The 16,791-nt window shown below is 41.9% G+C and overlaps 1 protein-coding gene across 2 annotated transcripts in view; it reads right to left on the bottom strand.

Annotated features, from left to right (window-relative positions):
- LOC141059053 (bactericidal permeability-increasing protein-like) overlaps nucleotides 1–16,791 on the bottom strand; it is a 53,737-nt gene that overhangs the window by 22,166 nt on the left and 14,780 nt on the right. For both annotated transcript variants that reach the window (XM_073555262.1, XM_073555263.1), the window contains exons 2-7: nucleotides 12,832–12,943; nucleotides 11,049–11,177; nucleotides 7,945–8,100; nucleotides 7,645–7,708; nucleotides 3,030–3,093; nucleotides 1,897–1,988 (exon numbers count right to left, since the gene is read on the bottom strand). In XM_073555262.1, coding sequence (XP_073411363.1) covers nucleotides 1,897–1,988; nucleotides 3,030–3,093; nucleotides 7,645–7,708; nucleotides 7,945–8,100; nucleotides 11,049–11,177; nucleotides 12,832–12,943 — 617 coding nt within the window. The remainder of the gene's footprint in view (nucleotides 1–1,896; nucleotides 1,989–3,029; nucleotides 3,094–7,644; nucleotides 7,709–7,944; nucleotides 8,101–11,048; nucleotides 11,178–12,831; nucleotides 12,944–16,791) is intronic.

Genomic DNA, 16,791 nt, shown 5'->3' on the forward strand with positions numbered 1-16,791 from the left:
AACACACTACGCCACCATGGACTCAGATCCTGCAGTGCCAGACGTGTCCCACTGCTTAAGCCTGTACATGTCCGGGCCCGTCTGAAGTTTGCTAGAGAGCATTTGGATGATCCAGAGGAGTTTTGGGAGAATGTCCTATGGTCTGATGAAACCAAACTGGAACTGTTTGGTAGAAACACAACTTGTCGTGTTTGGAGGAAAAAGAATACTGAGTTGCATCCATCAAACACCATACCTACTGTAAAGCATGGTGGTGGAAACATCATGCTTTGGGGCTGTTTCTCTGCAAAGGGGCCAGGACGACTGATCCGGGTACATGAAAGAATGAATGGGGCCATGTATCGTGAGATTTTGAGTGCAAACCTCCTTCCATCAGCAAGGGCATTGAATATGAAACGTGGCTGGGTCTTTCAACATGACAATGATCCAAAGCACACCGCCAGGGCAACGAAGGAGTGGCTTCGTAAGAAGCATTTCAAGGTCCTGGAGTGGCCTAGCCAGTCTCCAGATCTCAACCCTATAGAAAACCTTTGGAGGGAGTTGAAAGTCCGTATTGCCAAGCGAAAAGCCAAAAACATCACTGCTCTAGAGGAGATCTGCATGGAGGAATGGGCCAACATACCAACAACAGTGTGTGGCAACCTTGTGAAGACTTACAGAAAACGTTTGACCTCTGTCATTGCCAACAAAGGATATATCACAAAGTACTGAGATGAAATTTTGTTTCTGACCAAATACTTATTTTCCACCATAATATGCAAATAAAATGAAAAAAAAACAGACAATGTGATTTTCTGGATTTTTTTTTCTCCGTTTGTCTCCCATAGTTGAGGTCTACCTATGATGTAAATTACAGACGCCTCTCATCTTTTTAAGTGGTGGAACTTGCACTATTGCTGACTGACTAAATACTTTTTTGCCCCACTGTATATATATATATATATATATATATATATATATATATATATATATATAAAAGAAATAGTGTTGGTTCTCCAGCGATCAGTCCAATGGTGGAGTAAAATATAACTTTTATTTTTCCATTAAAAAGGTTCCAGGTTTCTTCAGTGACAATTTTGCATATGGTCAATCCCTTTTGGATGACATGTTTCGACACTACAAGACATGTGTCTTCCTCCAGGTCCATATATATATATATATATATATATATATAATTGCCTTATGCAATATGAAGAATAGCTCAGCCTACTGAAATCTATGGAGAGAGGAGCAGGAAGAACACAGTGAGACACATACAGATACATAAATATTGCTGCAGCTCCTATCAAGTTTTTCAGCTTATCCTAGTGTTGGATTCATAGCTACACTTCTCAGTACTGTTGTGTAATGTCTCCATTATGCTGCTTCTTTCTTTATCCTTCACAGAGAAGGAAATGCAGGAATCTTTCCTGTCTATGTTGAGTGTACAATAAACATCAGAACAGCTAGTCTCATCCACTAGCTCAGAGACAACCAAAACTTAGAGACAAAGCACGAAGAGGGGAAGCTGGTGAAAATGCAGGACACCGGTTATATAGTAGCCAGAACCAGGGTTATTCTTCATGTACACACAGGACAGCTTATTCTGCAAAGGCACCTGAATGAAATATTGACTATTTGGGGGCATGGCAGCACTTGATAAATGCAGTGTATTATGTGTATAAAGCCAAAGTAGTTATCATCATCTTTTTTAAGGTAAATGGCCAGTCAGATGCCCCCTCAGGCAATCAGCATGTAAAACGCGTTTCCCTTTGACTCCCCCTGATTCAGATATTGGGGCACTGTTAGGGGGCATTGCTATCACTAGATGTAATTAGGGCATGAATTCTACGGCATCTTTAATAACAATCTGCAGGATTTCATACACATTTCTAAACACTGAAAGGACGATCTCACCTTCAACTCCACATCCACACAATCCGCTGTCACTGGCGGGGGACCAGTCAAGGAGTAGTCAATAGCCGCAACACTGTCAATCTTGGCGGTTACTGTAATAAAAGTCAATGTCACTATAGTGCATATCGAAACTGCTACAACCACACATGAACGTTGATTCTTTGCTGTTGGTTTTATTTTTTGCTGCATTAATAACGATTGCACAGGTTAAAAGGATTGGGCAACTAATAAGTATCTGATGGCTGGAGATCCCACCACCTGGAACCATGGCGATACAGATAATGGGGTCTTGTGACACCCTGTAAGGCCGGAGTCGCACTACCGTAGAATACAGACCAGTGCTATGCAAGAAAACATAGCATAGCACTCGGCCAAGTGTTAATCTATGGGGTAGCTCCCATCACTGTATCTTTTTCTCAGGCGCATTCGACGTGCGTGTAAAATCGCAGATTGTATGCATATATTGTGGTGCGAGAAAACTCGGACGCTACATAGACCATTTGTCTAACTAGCGACAAAAACGCACACATTTTCCTAATTTCAGCCCATTGAGCCATTTAATTCAATGGGGAAAATCAGTGAGAAATGTAAAGCCATACGCATGTCATACAGATGTCATAGGTGCGAGAAAATCGCATTGGAAACGCATTACACAAGGATGACCGTACGGAGAACACTCGTCAGGGATACATGGACTGACTTTCCATAAGTTTAGTGTGACTCTGGCCTAAGAAAGAGGTATACCTACGACTCGAGGCGAGTTCTTACATAGGATCGGAGCAGGTACTGTAGGAGCAGTGAGCACACACCAACTGCTTCTCCTTCCTCACTTATTAAGATTATCACAGATGGTACTCTGCTGCCACCTGCTGCTCTGTCACCAGCACAACACACAAGCGGAATCAAAACACACACAATGGGGATGCTCACAGCGAAATACACACTTTGTTAATAATAAAATATACCAGAGGACTGCATATATTACGTCAACAATGCAATTTAATGTCAGGTTCATCTCTTACAGCCACAGTGATAAAGAATTACTCCAGCAACTATTGCACTTGAATTATTGACTAGAACCCGTTATACATACTGTATGTGTATGGCAAGTCTTGCTTGAGCTGACAGCCTACCTGGTAAAGTTTGCAGTACTGGTTCCAATTTGCTGGTAATTGCATTACTAACCAGAGGGCAAATCTAATAAGATAAACAGATAAAACCATGTAAGATAATACAGCTTTCCTTACTTGGTGCTCCTGTATCTGGAGGATGCATAATTTAGCCACTTGTACAGAAAAAAATAGCGTTTTCATCATACTCTGCAAATTGTCTCTTCAGAGAGGAAGAGGACTAGAACTCTAGTGCCACCTATTGGAGGTAGCAATCCTAAAAGTCAATGTTGACCCTTTAACGAGCCTAGTTACATGACTTAGGATAAAAGCCAAACCAGAATCTCCATTTGCGGGACATACAGACCACCTTTATTATGACACTCACGAGTCACGACAAATGTACTCATAAGAATAAACCTTAGTTACAAAGTGACTAGTTTCCAGGTTAGCTCCAAATGATGTTGTCTTATTCTGGATGTTAGGGACCCTGTAGTATCAATTAACCCCTTGACTACCAAGGGTGGTTTGCACGTTAACTCCCGGGCCAATTTTTACAATTCTGATCACTGTCCCTTTATGAGGTCATAACTCTGGAACGCTTCCATGGATCCCGGTGATTCTGACATTGTTTTCTCGTGACATATTGTACTTCATGTTAGTGGTAAAATTTCATTCAAATAACTTGCGTTTATTTGTGAAAAAAATGGAAATTTGGCAAAAAATTTTAAAATTTCGCAATTTTCCAACTTTGAATTTTTATGCCCTTAAATCACAGAGATACGGCACACAAAAAGCTTAATAAGTAACATTTCCCACATGTTTACTGTACATCAGCACAATTGTGGAACCAAAATTTTTTTTTGTTAGGAAGTTATAAGGGTTAAAAGTTGACCAGCGATTTCTCATTTTTGCAACACCATTTTATTTTTACGGACCACATCACAAAAGTGACACCATTCTAAAAACTGCACCCCTTAAGGTGCTCAAAACCACATTCAAGAAGTTTATTAACCCTTCAGGTGCGTCACAGGAATTTTTTTGAATATTTAAAAAAAAATGAACATTTACCGTAACTTTTTTCACAAAAAAAATACTTCAGGTTCAATTTTTTTTATTTTACCAAGGGTAACAGGAGAAATTGGACTGCAAAAGTTATTGTGCAGTTTGTCCTGAGTACGCTGATACCTGATATGTGGGGGTGAACCACTGTTTCGGTGCATGGCAGAGCTCAGAATGGAAGGAGCGCTGTTTGACTTTTTCAATGCAAAATTGGCTGGAATTCAGATCGGACACCATGTCACGTTTGGAGAGCCTCTGATGTACCTAAACAGTGGAAACCCCCACAAGTGACCCAATTTTGGAAAACAGACCCCCCCCAAGGAACTTATCTAGATGTGTGGTGAGAACTTTGAACCCACAAGGGCTTCACAGAAGTTCATAAAGTACAGCGGTACAATTAAAAAATCATATTTTTTCTACAAAAATGATCTTTTCACCCCCAATTTTTATTTTCCCAAGGGTAACAGGACCCTAAAAGTTATTGTACAATTTGTCCTGAGTATGCTGATACCCCATATGTGGGTGTAAACGACTATTTGGGCACATGGCAGCGCTCAGAAGGGAAGCAGCGCCATTTGACTTTTTTGGCTGGAATTGAGATCGGACACCATGTCGCGATTGGAAAACCCCTGATGTACCAAAACAGTGGAAACCCCCCACAAATGACACCATTTTGGAAACTAGACCCCCTAAGGAACTTATCTAGATGTGTGGTGAGAACTTTGAATCCCCAAGTGCTTCACAGAAGTTTATAACGCCCGGGCATGAAAATTAAAAAATCATTTTTTTCCACAAAAATTATATTTTTGCCCCCAATTTTTTATTTTCCTAAGGGTAACAGGAGAAATTGGACCCCAAAAGTTGTTTTGCAATTTGTCCTGAGTTGACTGATAGACCATATGTGGGGGTAAACCACTGTTTGAGCGCATGGCAGAGCTTGGAAGGGAAGGAGCACCATTTGACTTTTTCAATGCAGAATTGGCTGGAATTGAGATCAGACGCCATGTTGCATTTGGAGAGCACCTGATGTGCCCAAACAGTGGAAACCCCCCAATTCTAACTCCAACCCTAACCACAACACACCCCTAACCCTAATCTCAGCCCAAACTCTAGCCCTAACCCTAGCCCTAACCCTAGCCCTAATCTTAATGGGAAAATGGAAATAAATACATAACTAAGGGGGTGATAACGGGGGGTTTATTTATGGCGGTTTTTATGTTTGGCAGCTGTCACACGCTAAAAGACGCTTTTTATTGTAAAATAGTTTTTGCATCACCACATATTGAGAGCTATAATTTTTTCATATTTTGACCCACCGAGTCATGTTAGGTCTTATTTTTTGCGGGACGAGTTGACGGTTTTATTGGTATCATTTTCAGGCACGTGACATCTTTTGATCGCTTTTTATTCCGATTTTTGGGACACAGAATGAACAATAACCAGCGTTTCATGAATTTCTTTTGGGGGGTGCGTTTACACCGTTCCGCCTGCGGTAAAATTGATAAAGCGCTTTTATTCTTCGTGTCAGTATGGTTACAGCGATACCTCATTTAGGTCTTTTTTCATGTTTTGCCGCTTTTATGCAATGAAAACAATTTTATATAAAAAATAATTATTTTTGCATCACTTTATTCTGCGAGCTATGACTTTTTTATTTTTTTGCTGATGATGCTGTATGGTGGCTCGTTTTTTGCGGGACAAGATGACGTTTTCAGCGGTACCATGGATATTTATATGCGTCTTTTTGATCGCACGTTATTGCACTTTTTGTTCGGCGGTATGATAATAAATCATTATTTTTTGCTTCGTTTTTTATTTTTATTTTTTAAGGGGTTCACTAAAGGGGTTAACTAATGGAACAGTTTTATAGGGTGGGTCGTTACGGACGCGGCGATACCAAATATGTGTACTTTTATTGTTTTTTTTTTTATTTCCAAAAAATGAATTTATTTGGGAATATTTTTTTTTTTAATTTATTTAGTGATTTTTTAAAAATTATTTTTACACTTTTTTTTTTAACTTTATTACATTGTCCCAGGGGGGACATAACTGTCATGTGACAGATAGCTGATCTGTCACATCACAGATCACTGTGACAGATCAGCGATCTGTCACAGGCACTGCACAAGGCTTCCTCGTGCCTGCGCTTTGCAGGCACTGAGGAAGCCAGCTCCCTGCAGGCCCCTGAAGGTCTCCGACACCATCTTGGATCCGGGGACCTGCATGGATTGAGCCCCCAGCAGCAGCGCTGCACATTGCCCTGCTGTGGGGGGCTCAGGGAAGCACAGAGGGAGCCCCCTCCCTGCCGATGCTTCCCTTTAACCCCCAGTACACCGCGATCGTGTTTGATCGCGGTGTGCAACTGGTTAATGTGTCGGGGGCAGTGATAATCAGCTGACACCCGGCTGCTATCAGCGGCGCTCACCACGTGGGCGCCGCTGATCGCTATGACGTAATAGTCCGTCCATGGGAATTAGGTCCAGGGTCACATGGACGGAATATTACGTCCATTGTAGGAAAGGGGTTAAGGTTCAAGTGAAAAAAGGTCCAGCTCCAGGAATAAAATTCAATGCATTTATTAATAAACTTTTTTTTTTTTTTAAATATACATGGCTGCTGTTATTATATGATCACAGCAGCCATGGATATATATATATATTTTTTAAAAAGTTTATTAATAAAAGCATTGAATTTTATTCCTGGAGCTGGACCTTTTTTCACTTGAAGTATTCAAAGATGTTTCTGGCAGAGACGTGTCCGTGCTCGGATGTATTGAAGTTCAGGATGAACCACGAGGGGTGAATATCTTTTCTTCTTATCAGTTAAGGTTCCCATCCTGCTGTTTAGCTATTTCTGGACACCTGAAATTTTTTTTTTGTATGGACAGATGCACCATCCTTAATACACTGTGCGCACAATTATTAGATAATTTGCATTTTGATGATTAATTATATTATTGAACAATTACACTGCTGTCGGTCAATTCAAAAGGTGAATAAACCTAAAGACCTGAATATTTAAGAAAGTAAAAGTGAGGTTTTGTCTTTTTTAGGAGAATAGCTCTTGTGAAGAATTATTGGACAGCTACTGTGTAGAATTTTTAACAAAGATCGTCCACATTTTACTGTCCGTTTTTGCTAGTAGGGTCTTTCAAAAATAAGGTGATCACAGGCTGTGAAGTAACTTGAAGCTTGTGGGCCCCAATGCAAAATTTCCAATGGGGCCCTCAACTATCACAAGTCTTTAATAGTCCTTTTATATAGGGCAAAGGGACCTTTAGGGCCCCCTCGTCTACAGGGCTCAGGTGCATTTGTTGCCTCAGCCCCTATCGATCAGCTGTGGTGTTCTGGGCAACAAGATTCAATTCCCCTACAGCTCCACCACAGGAAAAATTTAGCATTGTATGATGACCTTATTGCACGGACATGTGGTCCTCCAGAGAGGCTTTTGTGTTCTATTATTTGATACATCTCCTGTATGCCCTCATGGGGAACATGAAAATGGGTAATTTTTATTTGATCTTTAATGTTTAGATTAAATAACTAGAAATACAACTAGAAATGTATTTTCTACTAACCTGATTCTCAATAGCTCTTCTTAATGCATTGTCAACATTGTGGCGGAAGACATCAACCAACCAGCTGCAATAGAACAAGAAGATGCTATGTATTTGTAAGAACTGTAAATCTTCATTCCTGTTCTGATCATACATACTGTGTGTACACATGCACCTACTACAGAGAAATACAGGACAAAGTACTATAAGAAATAATTATTTCAATTACAGGAGATGGGAACTAAGCAGTGAAAAATCTACAGATATTCTGTGTAATCTATGTATAATTCCATTGTATAGATTTGAGTACAGCCAATGTACCTTAATTTCCCAGACACGTGGATCTTGACATCTGAGATGTGGTTGCTGCAGTCAGAGAGAGCAATGGTCGGTCGTCCTGTCGAATCACTTCCAAACTTCAGCCCCACAGATATGCTGAGTCCTTCTACCTTCAAATCAAATCCTCCTTTTGTGGATCTAATGATAGAAATACAGAATTATTAAAGAACAACCACAAACTGTCCTAGATGCAGTAATCAAATAGAAAACATTTACTGTATATACTCGAGTATAAGCCAACCCGAGTATAAGCTGAGGTACCTAATTTTGCCACAGAAAACTGGGTAAGTTAATTGACTCGAGTATAAGCCAGGTATGCATTGTCCCCTCATCCCTGTCCTGCTCTGTGTGGCTCCCTCTTTTGTATGCATGGCTCCCCCGGTCCCCTCATTGTATGAATAGCTCGGCTCCCCCTGTCCCATCGTTGTATGCATGGCTGGGCTCCCCATCCCGTTGTTTTATACATGACTGGGCTCCCCCGTCCCATTGTTGTGTGCATTGCTGCCCCGGTCCCCTCATTGTATGCATGGCTGGGCTCCCCCTACCATCGTCGTATGCATGGCTGGGCTCTCCCGTCCCATACTTGTATGCATGGCTCGGCTCCCCCCCCATCATACTCACCCTCCTCACACCGTCGCTGCAGGTCTCTGCATCTCCGTTGTCCTGGCACCAGCAGCTCTCCTGTGCTGAGCGGTCATGTAGTTCCACTCATTAAGGTAATGAATATGCGCTCCATGCCTATGGGAGTGGAGACACGTGCATATTCACTACTTTAATGAGTGGTACCATGTGACCGCTCAGCACAGCAAGAGCTGCCACACCAGGACAACGGAGATGCAGGGACATTCAGCAATGGCGCAAGAAGAGTATGTTGTCACAGCTACTCCCCTCCCCCTCCCCTTGCTGGTTTTCTGGACAATGACTTGTGTATAAGCTGAGGGGGAGCTTTCAGCACAAAAAAAGTGCTGAAAATCTTGGCTTATACACGAGTGTACATGGTAATAAGATCAGAGAACAACATGAGTGTGAGTAAGTGGCAAATGCCCAAACGGGACCTTTTAAGAAATGAAGGTACTTGGGATCATTTTTTTTCTGGTTAGCACACTATGTGATATAGGTGATGTATTGAGATGCTTAGAGAGAACCTTTCATGTAGAAAAAAAAAAGCTATTAACTTGGAGATATGTGGTTAATCTGCAGGTTAATAGTGGCCGCTGCTGGGAGGAAATGAACGTTATTCCTCCTGCCCTTGGCTTTCAGTCATAGGGGTGAGCTGGTGTGGCTTCAGTCACCGCTCCGTGCATATAGACCAGCGGCTGTATTGGCTTCCCAGCACTGACTGACAGTCATCTATAATGTAGACAACTTCAGAACTCTATTAACCTGCAGATTAGCCCCTTATCTGCAGATTAATAGCGGCGTTTTTTACATGACAAGTTCCCTTTCATCAGTCTGATGCTAAAAATGTCTATCTAATTGGGCTGAAAAATGGCAAATGAGGTTTAACACAGATAAGTGTAAGGTTATGTACATGGGAAGGAGAAACAGATGCTACAATTACTTACTAAATGGGAAACTGCTGGGGAAATCAGTCAATAAGAAGCTAAATTGGAGTGCCCAGTGTCAGGTAGCTGCCACCAAAGCAAATAGGGTCATGGGATGCATTAGAAGAGGTCTGGGGACACGAGATGAAAACATAATTCTCCCTCTGTACAAATCACTCGTCAGACCACACTTGGAGTATTGTGTGCAATTTTGGATGCCGGTGCTCAAGAAAGACATTACTGAACTTGAAAGGGTTCAAAGGCGGGCTACTAAAATGATAAATGGAGTTGGTTCACTACAATACCCAGAAAGGTTATCAAAATTAGGTCTATTTACTCTAGAAAAGAGAAGACTTAGGGGAGACTTAATATATATGTACAAGTATATTAGAGGGCAATACAGAGATCTCTCCAATGAACTGTTTGTACCAAGGACTGTGACAAGAACAAGGGGGCATTCTCTTCGCTTGGAGGAAAGACAATTTCTGTACCAGCATAGAAGAGGGTTCTTCACGGTAAGAGCAGTGAGGCTCTGGAATTCTCTTCCTGAGGAAGTGGTGATGGCCAACTCACTGAATGTATTTAAGAATGGAATGGATGCTTTTCTTGTGAGTAACAGTATAGAAGGTTATGAATAACAGAATATTATAGGTAGATGGTTGACCCAGCTTAGGGGAAGGAATTTTTTTTCCCTATGGAGAAAATTCGCTTCTACCCTGTGGGTTTTGTGCCTTCCCCAGGATCAACAATGCAAAACAGCTGCACTAAAAATAGGCTGAACTAGATGGACATAAGGTCTTCCTTCAGCCTTCAAAACTATGTTACTAGGTTATGTTATGTTATCTTACTTAACCACTAATGAGCAAACTATTTCTGGGCACCACTTCATTTGGTAATTGGTACCCATACCATGACAAACTATAAGGTACCGGAAACAGATACACTAAACCAAATTAAAGGAAAAGGAAAGGAAATCAACTCAATTTAGGCACCATAAACTTTAGGACATAACTACCTGACGCTAAATTATTTAGGCATGTGCCATTGACAAACCAAGGAAAATTGTTTGGCAGCACAACAGTTGGCACCAAAGAAAGCTTGGGTTGCCGCATAACAGACACTGGGTTGATATCAGCCACCCAAATGACCTCTCTCCTTTACAGGGGTTTTCCTACTAATTGGAATAATAATAAGTTCCTCAATTGGATGTAATTAAAAAAATGTTCCTGTGCTGAGATAATCTTATACATCTGTGCGTATTGTGTAATGACCATGCAGGAACATGCCCTGGGTAGGTAGGGATGGAAAAGACATCTCTGGAACCATATGTTGGATTTAAAAAAGGAAGAAACAAAGGAATATTTCGGGAAGCAACATAAATAAAATAAGGGCATGAACTGGTCACTTTTCACTTGTTGACAAGGCCTCTTTAATTATGCCTATATTTCTTACAGTTATTAGTCTAGTGCTAAAAGATCACGCCAGCGTATTCCAGAGGTTTACAGTGTTAGAGAAGGGTAGTGGGCATTTCCAATTCCTTACATATGCAATGCCTTGACATGCCATTGTCCACTAATCTCGATGAAGGCGCCAGAGATTGAGAGCTTTAAGCCAACATTGGCAACAGGGCCGATCTGTGAGCTGGGTAACTGGAAGTTGCGGATAGTCATGCTGTAATAGAATAACACATAGGGTTATACACATTTTCTCTATAACAGGGGGCCAAATGCGAGATACTACAACCAGGCCTCACAGATGCCATGTGCATCTTATAATACTCCTGTTTTTCTTCTCTTATGTAATAAAAAACATTTTTCCCCCTTAGGCATGAAGGTCCAATAGCAGATACTAGCACAATTGCTTTGAGCATTATATAATAATAATAGTAATGATAATTTTATTTCTGTAGCGCCGACATATTCCGCAGCACTTTACATTTCAGAGGGGACTTGTACAGACGACAGACATTACAGCATAACAATAATCACATAGATCATAACAGATACCAAGAGGAATGAGTGTCCTGCTCGCAAGCTTACAGTCTATGAAGAGAAAAAAAAAATCCCTCTTGACACACAGTGATCATCACTAATAGGACATTATGATGGTAAACTAGGCTTTGTGACTATTACTATTAGGGCTCTCTAACAACATTGGATGAGTGGTACCCAATGATTTATTGGAGAGCACTCGGACCAATGTTAATGGGCAGTGCTGATGTTCGATTTTTTATTTTTTTTTTCACTGACAAAATTCAGAAATTGGAAGACACTCACACATTCAAGTCTATGGGTACATGGAAAACATTGGACTGCACTTGGATGACATTCAATTTCTGCACACTGACACAATGGAGAAGATGGAGAAATTTTGTTCTCCATCTTCTCACAGTGTGACCCGATTCTCTCATTCAAGAATCAGACACACTATGTTAACACTCGGATCAACTCTGAACAGCATTTGATCAGAGTGTCGGCCCGACTCTTTATGAAAAGAAAATCTATATTCACATGGCTATAGCTTTATATGGTCATAACCAGTCTTATATATGTTGTGTATCTGCTCCTACTTTTCTATCAAACTACACATCAAGGCTGTTTGTCCAGTTAGAGCAAGCAACCGATGGATAATAGCAGGAGCAATGAATGTTGGGAAGTTCCAGCATTAACAGTGCTGGCAGAATACTAATGTAGAGGAACCACGCACTCATTAAAGAGAACCTGTCAGGATGATTTTGCAATCTATAGTAAAGAAATGGCTATAAAGGAGCTGTAATACTGATTAAATTGAAACCTTCGGTTGAAAGCAAGTTTTAACTTCTTGTGCAATTTACTACAATCTTTATGTGAACGTGTACTTCCTTTTATAATAATCTCTGGAGGCAGATTCTCATACAGATCTATGTCCAGCCCATAGTCCTGAACAGATCATTTACATATAAGAAAAACATGGATATCTCTGGACTAGGACATTGAATTGCAGATTTCAAGGTATCATATTATTCCGCTTCCTATGACCTGCATGCCCATATAGGCGGCACAGGAGGGTTCATCCTACTGACAGATTCCCATTAGTCAAGGTTAGAAAATGAAATGTATGGTTTATATATCTTAAATTTGTTCCAATAAATTTCATTTCTTCCAAGAATTTTTTTTTTTATCTTGGGAGGTACGAAAAATCAGGATGAAATGTGAGCTTTCATACAGATACTGTACTGTGATGGTGTATGGAGGCATACAGGCTATATGGTGGTGGAGTCTAACACATAACATCTTTTCTTAATTCTGCCGGACACTTGTTCATGTTTGAACTGAAGTCAATTTACCTGTTAAAACTGTATTTGACTTTTCCCAAATGGGTATGTGCAGATCCTGAGAAATCTGGAAGATGAATCTTAGCAAGTTCCTGTTGCAGGACACGCATTCCCTCCTGCCGTGCTGTGGAACGAATGTGATAATACGAGGTGTGAATTAGCATGTGAGCAAATATATTGCTATTTTACAGCAGAGAAACCTGGCTATGCATTATAACAGGAGCAATAAGACTCATGGGTCTACCTAACTAATCAGAGGGGAACAGGGAGGCTAGTCACCAGGCTATGGTTCCAGTTCATTGGTTCAGGAGTTCAAAAATGCCAGACGAAATGTTAGAAAATGCATCACCCAAAATATCCTTTAGACTCACCTAAAACACACAGAGGAGAGTTTATGATTTCCTCTACACAAGATTTCTATTGTCAAAAGGTTGCAAAACATGTAGCAAGGTGTATTTGAGCAAAAATATTGCCATTTTTCCCCCTCATTCAGCAACTACCCTGGCACACTAAGGCTAAGTGCACAGGTTGCGGAACTCCAGCGGAAGTTACCGCGGGAATTCCAGAATTCCATTCTGCGGGAAAACCACATTTTAAATTCCCGCGATTTTCCCGCGGAAAAACTAGCGATTTGCAAGCGTAATTAGCTTGTAGAATGCTAGCGTTTTCCAAGCGATATGTAGCATCGCTTGGAGAACTGATTGACAGGTTGGTCACACTCATCAAACATAGTGTTTGACGAGTGTGACCAACTTTTTACTTCTGAAACTGCCTATGCGGCATCAGTAGTAAAAGATCTAATGTTAAAAAAATAAAAAAATCGTGTTTTTCTCACCTTCCGACGTCCCGCGCAGCGTTCCCGATCTTCGCGATGCTCCCGTTCCCAGTAATGCCTTGCGAGACCTTTGATGACGTCACAGTCTCGCGATACTGTAGCGGTCTCGTGAGACCGCTACGTCATCACAGGTCCTTGCCGCAAGGCATTACTGGGAATGGGAGTTGGTGGGAGCATCGGTAAGGCTGAGCGGGACGTCGGAAGGTGAATATAACCCGATTTCTTATTTTAATTCTATATTTTACAGGGATATGGCACCCACAACCTGGAAGAGAATCTCCTCTCCTCCAGCCTGTGGGTACCATCCACAAATGTTCTGCTTACTTTTCGCATGGTGGGCACAGCCACATAGGGAAAGTAAGCAGAACAATGCATTCCTATGTGGGCGGAGAAAATCCGCAGCATTAGCACAGCATTGCAGAATCCCATAGGATTGCATGGGATGCTGGGTTTTTTTGCGTTTTCGGGCAAAATCGCGCATTAAAAACTGCCGCGAAAAAAAACCGCAACGTGTGAACGCAGCCTAAAAGTGGAAGGGGCTTAGCAAAAGGGGACAGGGCTTAATGAAACATGACACATTGTTTTTTTTCTGTGAGTCACCCGAGGTCTCGAATCCACAACCTTAGAAATTTTCAGACAGATGATTGAAGCTGCTAAACCACAAGCCCTGATGATGTAATGGGGAAAGTTTTGTGCTCACATGTTCAGGTTTTAAATACATTAGATAGGGACTGCTCCGTGAAGGGTTACCGTGACGTGGTGGAGCAGCTTGCTATACACTTTTTGCAAAAAATGTAGCGACTAAATACCATGTATTTGTTATACAGCACTTGCTGATTACTGTCATAGTTTTTACTGCAGTGTATTTTTGCAAATTTGTCATTTTGTGTTTTCTTGTTGTGTTTCAGCCATTGGGTGGCGTGAACACTGTCTGACCGACTTGTTCACACTTTTGCATGTCACATATATGTTTTTAATTCTTTTTTCCTTGCTTAGCATGTTTTGGGATACCCCACCCCTCTCTTGTGTGACATGCACATAAATGAGCTGCCTTGCACCACGAGCCCTGTTATGATTGAGTCACCGTAGGAGGCAAAAATAGTAATGCTAGCTAAGTCCAGAAAACCAGAGAAGTTGGCAGCTATCGGATTGCAGACCCCTGAACCTATCAACACAACTAGCAGTAGCCGTGGGGGGCTCCTACGATGCCCTAGGCCCCTCGATCACAGCCGGAGGACTACATAGCCTAAAGACAGAAAGGGGAAATCTAAACTGCCCCAGAGCAGACCCCAAAGTAAAAGGCAGCCCCCAACATATAATGACGGTGAAGCAAGAAGAAAGAACAAAACACAGACAGAAAGATAGACTGAGCAAAGATGGGGCCCACGCTAGCTTAGATAGGAAAGGACAGGAAGGCTGCTGTCTGCAATCCGTGAAAAGCCCTATGAAAATAAGAGCCAACAAACTGACAGTAAAAAAGGCCCTGAAGACGCTAGGCTTCAAAAAAGCTATGTTAGTACTCAGGAATATTCTGAAGACAGAGCAACAGGCAAAAGGAGATTCAGCTAACCCCAGCAGGGAATGGCAGAATCCAGAAAAGCAAGGAAAACAAAACACTAATGCAAAAAGGCAAAGCAGAAATCTTAGCTTTAGATGAGCAGGAATCAGACTGGTTTCCTAGAAGTCCACAGAGAAATCACCCGCAGGCCAGAAGGGCGTCGGCAGCCTTATATCCAGTCATCAACTCCACTCAGCCAGTCATCATCATCAGCCCCAGGTGTTTGACAATCAGGCTCACTACCTTTCTTCACCAGAAGAGGGAGTTCCTCGGGCCTCAGTAGTGAAGGGGAAAATGAACTCATAACAGTACCTCCCCCTTGAGGAGGGGTCACCGAACCCTCAACCACGCCACCAGGGCGATCAGGGTGAGCCCGATGAAAGGCACGCACCAATCTTTTGGCATGAATATCAGAGGCAGAGACCCAGGAATTATCCTCCTGACCATAACCCTTCCACTTAACCAAATACTGGAGTCTCCGTCTAGCCAGACGGGAATCCAGTACTTTCTCTACCTCATATTCCATGTTACCTTCAACCAATACAGGGTCTGGAGGTGCAACCCCCGGAACAACAGGTTCAACAAACCTCTTCAACAAAGATTTATGGAACACATTATGGATTTTAAATGTGACAGGAAGAGCCAAACGAACAGAGACCGGATTAATAATCTCCAAAATCTTGTAAGGTCCAATAAATCTAGGCTTAAACTTAGGAGAAGCCACCTTCATAGCAATATTATTTGATGATAACCACACCATATCACCAACCTTAATTTGGGGACCAATGGTCCTATGTCGGTTGGAAAACCGCTGGGCCTTTTCCTGGGAGAGAGATAACTTATCCACCACTTGGTCCCAGATCTGGTGCATTCTCTCCACCACAGTGTCAACCCCTGGGCAGGCAGAGGGCTCCACCTGCCCTGAAGAAAATCGAGGATGAAACCCAAAGTTACAAAAAAAAGGAGACATCAAAGTGGCAGAACTAGCTCTATTATTTAAAGCAAATTCGGCCAAGGGCAAAAATGAAACCCAATCATCCTGATCAGCAGAAATAAAACATCTCAAATATGACTCCAAGGTCTGGTTTGTTCTCTCTGTCTGCCCATTGGTCTGAGGGTGAAAAGCAGAGGAGAAGGACAACTGAATTCCCAGCTTGGAACAGAAAGTTCTCCAAAATCTAGACACAAACTGGACTCCTCTGTCAGATACAATGTTCTCAGGAATCCCGTGCAAGCGAACCACCTGTTGTAAAAACAGGGGCACCAATTCAGAGGAAGACGGCAACTTAGGGAGTGGTACAAGATGAACCATCTTAGAGAACCTATCACAAATCACCCAAATAACAGTCATCCTTTGAGAGACAGGCATATCAGAGATGAAATCCATTGAAATATGGGTCCATGGCCTCTTGGGGACTGGCAAAGGCATCAACAACCCACTAGAGTGAGAACACGATTTAGACCGGGAGCACGTCCCACAGGACTGCACAAAATTCCTGACATCACGAGACAAGGAGGGCCACCAAAAAGACCGACTCACCAGATCTCTAGTACCAAAAATACCTGGATGACCAGCCAA

Source organism: Dendrobates tinctorius, unplaced genomic scaffold (genome assembly GCF_039654945.1).
Source record: "Dendrobates tinctorius isolate UK_male_01 unplaced genomic scaffold, ASM3965494v1 ptg000223l, whole genome shotgun sequence".
NCBI classification, from domain to species: Eukaryota; Metazoa; Chordata; class Amphibia; order Anura; family Dendrobatidae; genus Dendrobates; species Dendrobates tinctorius.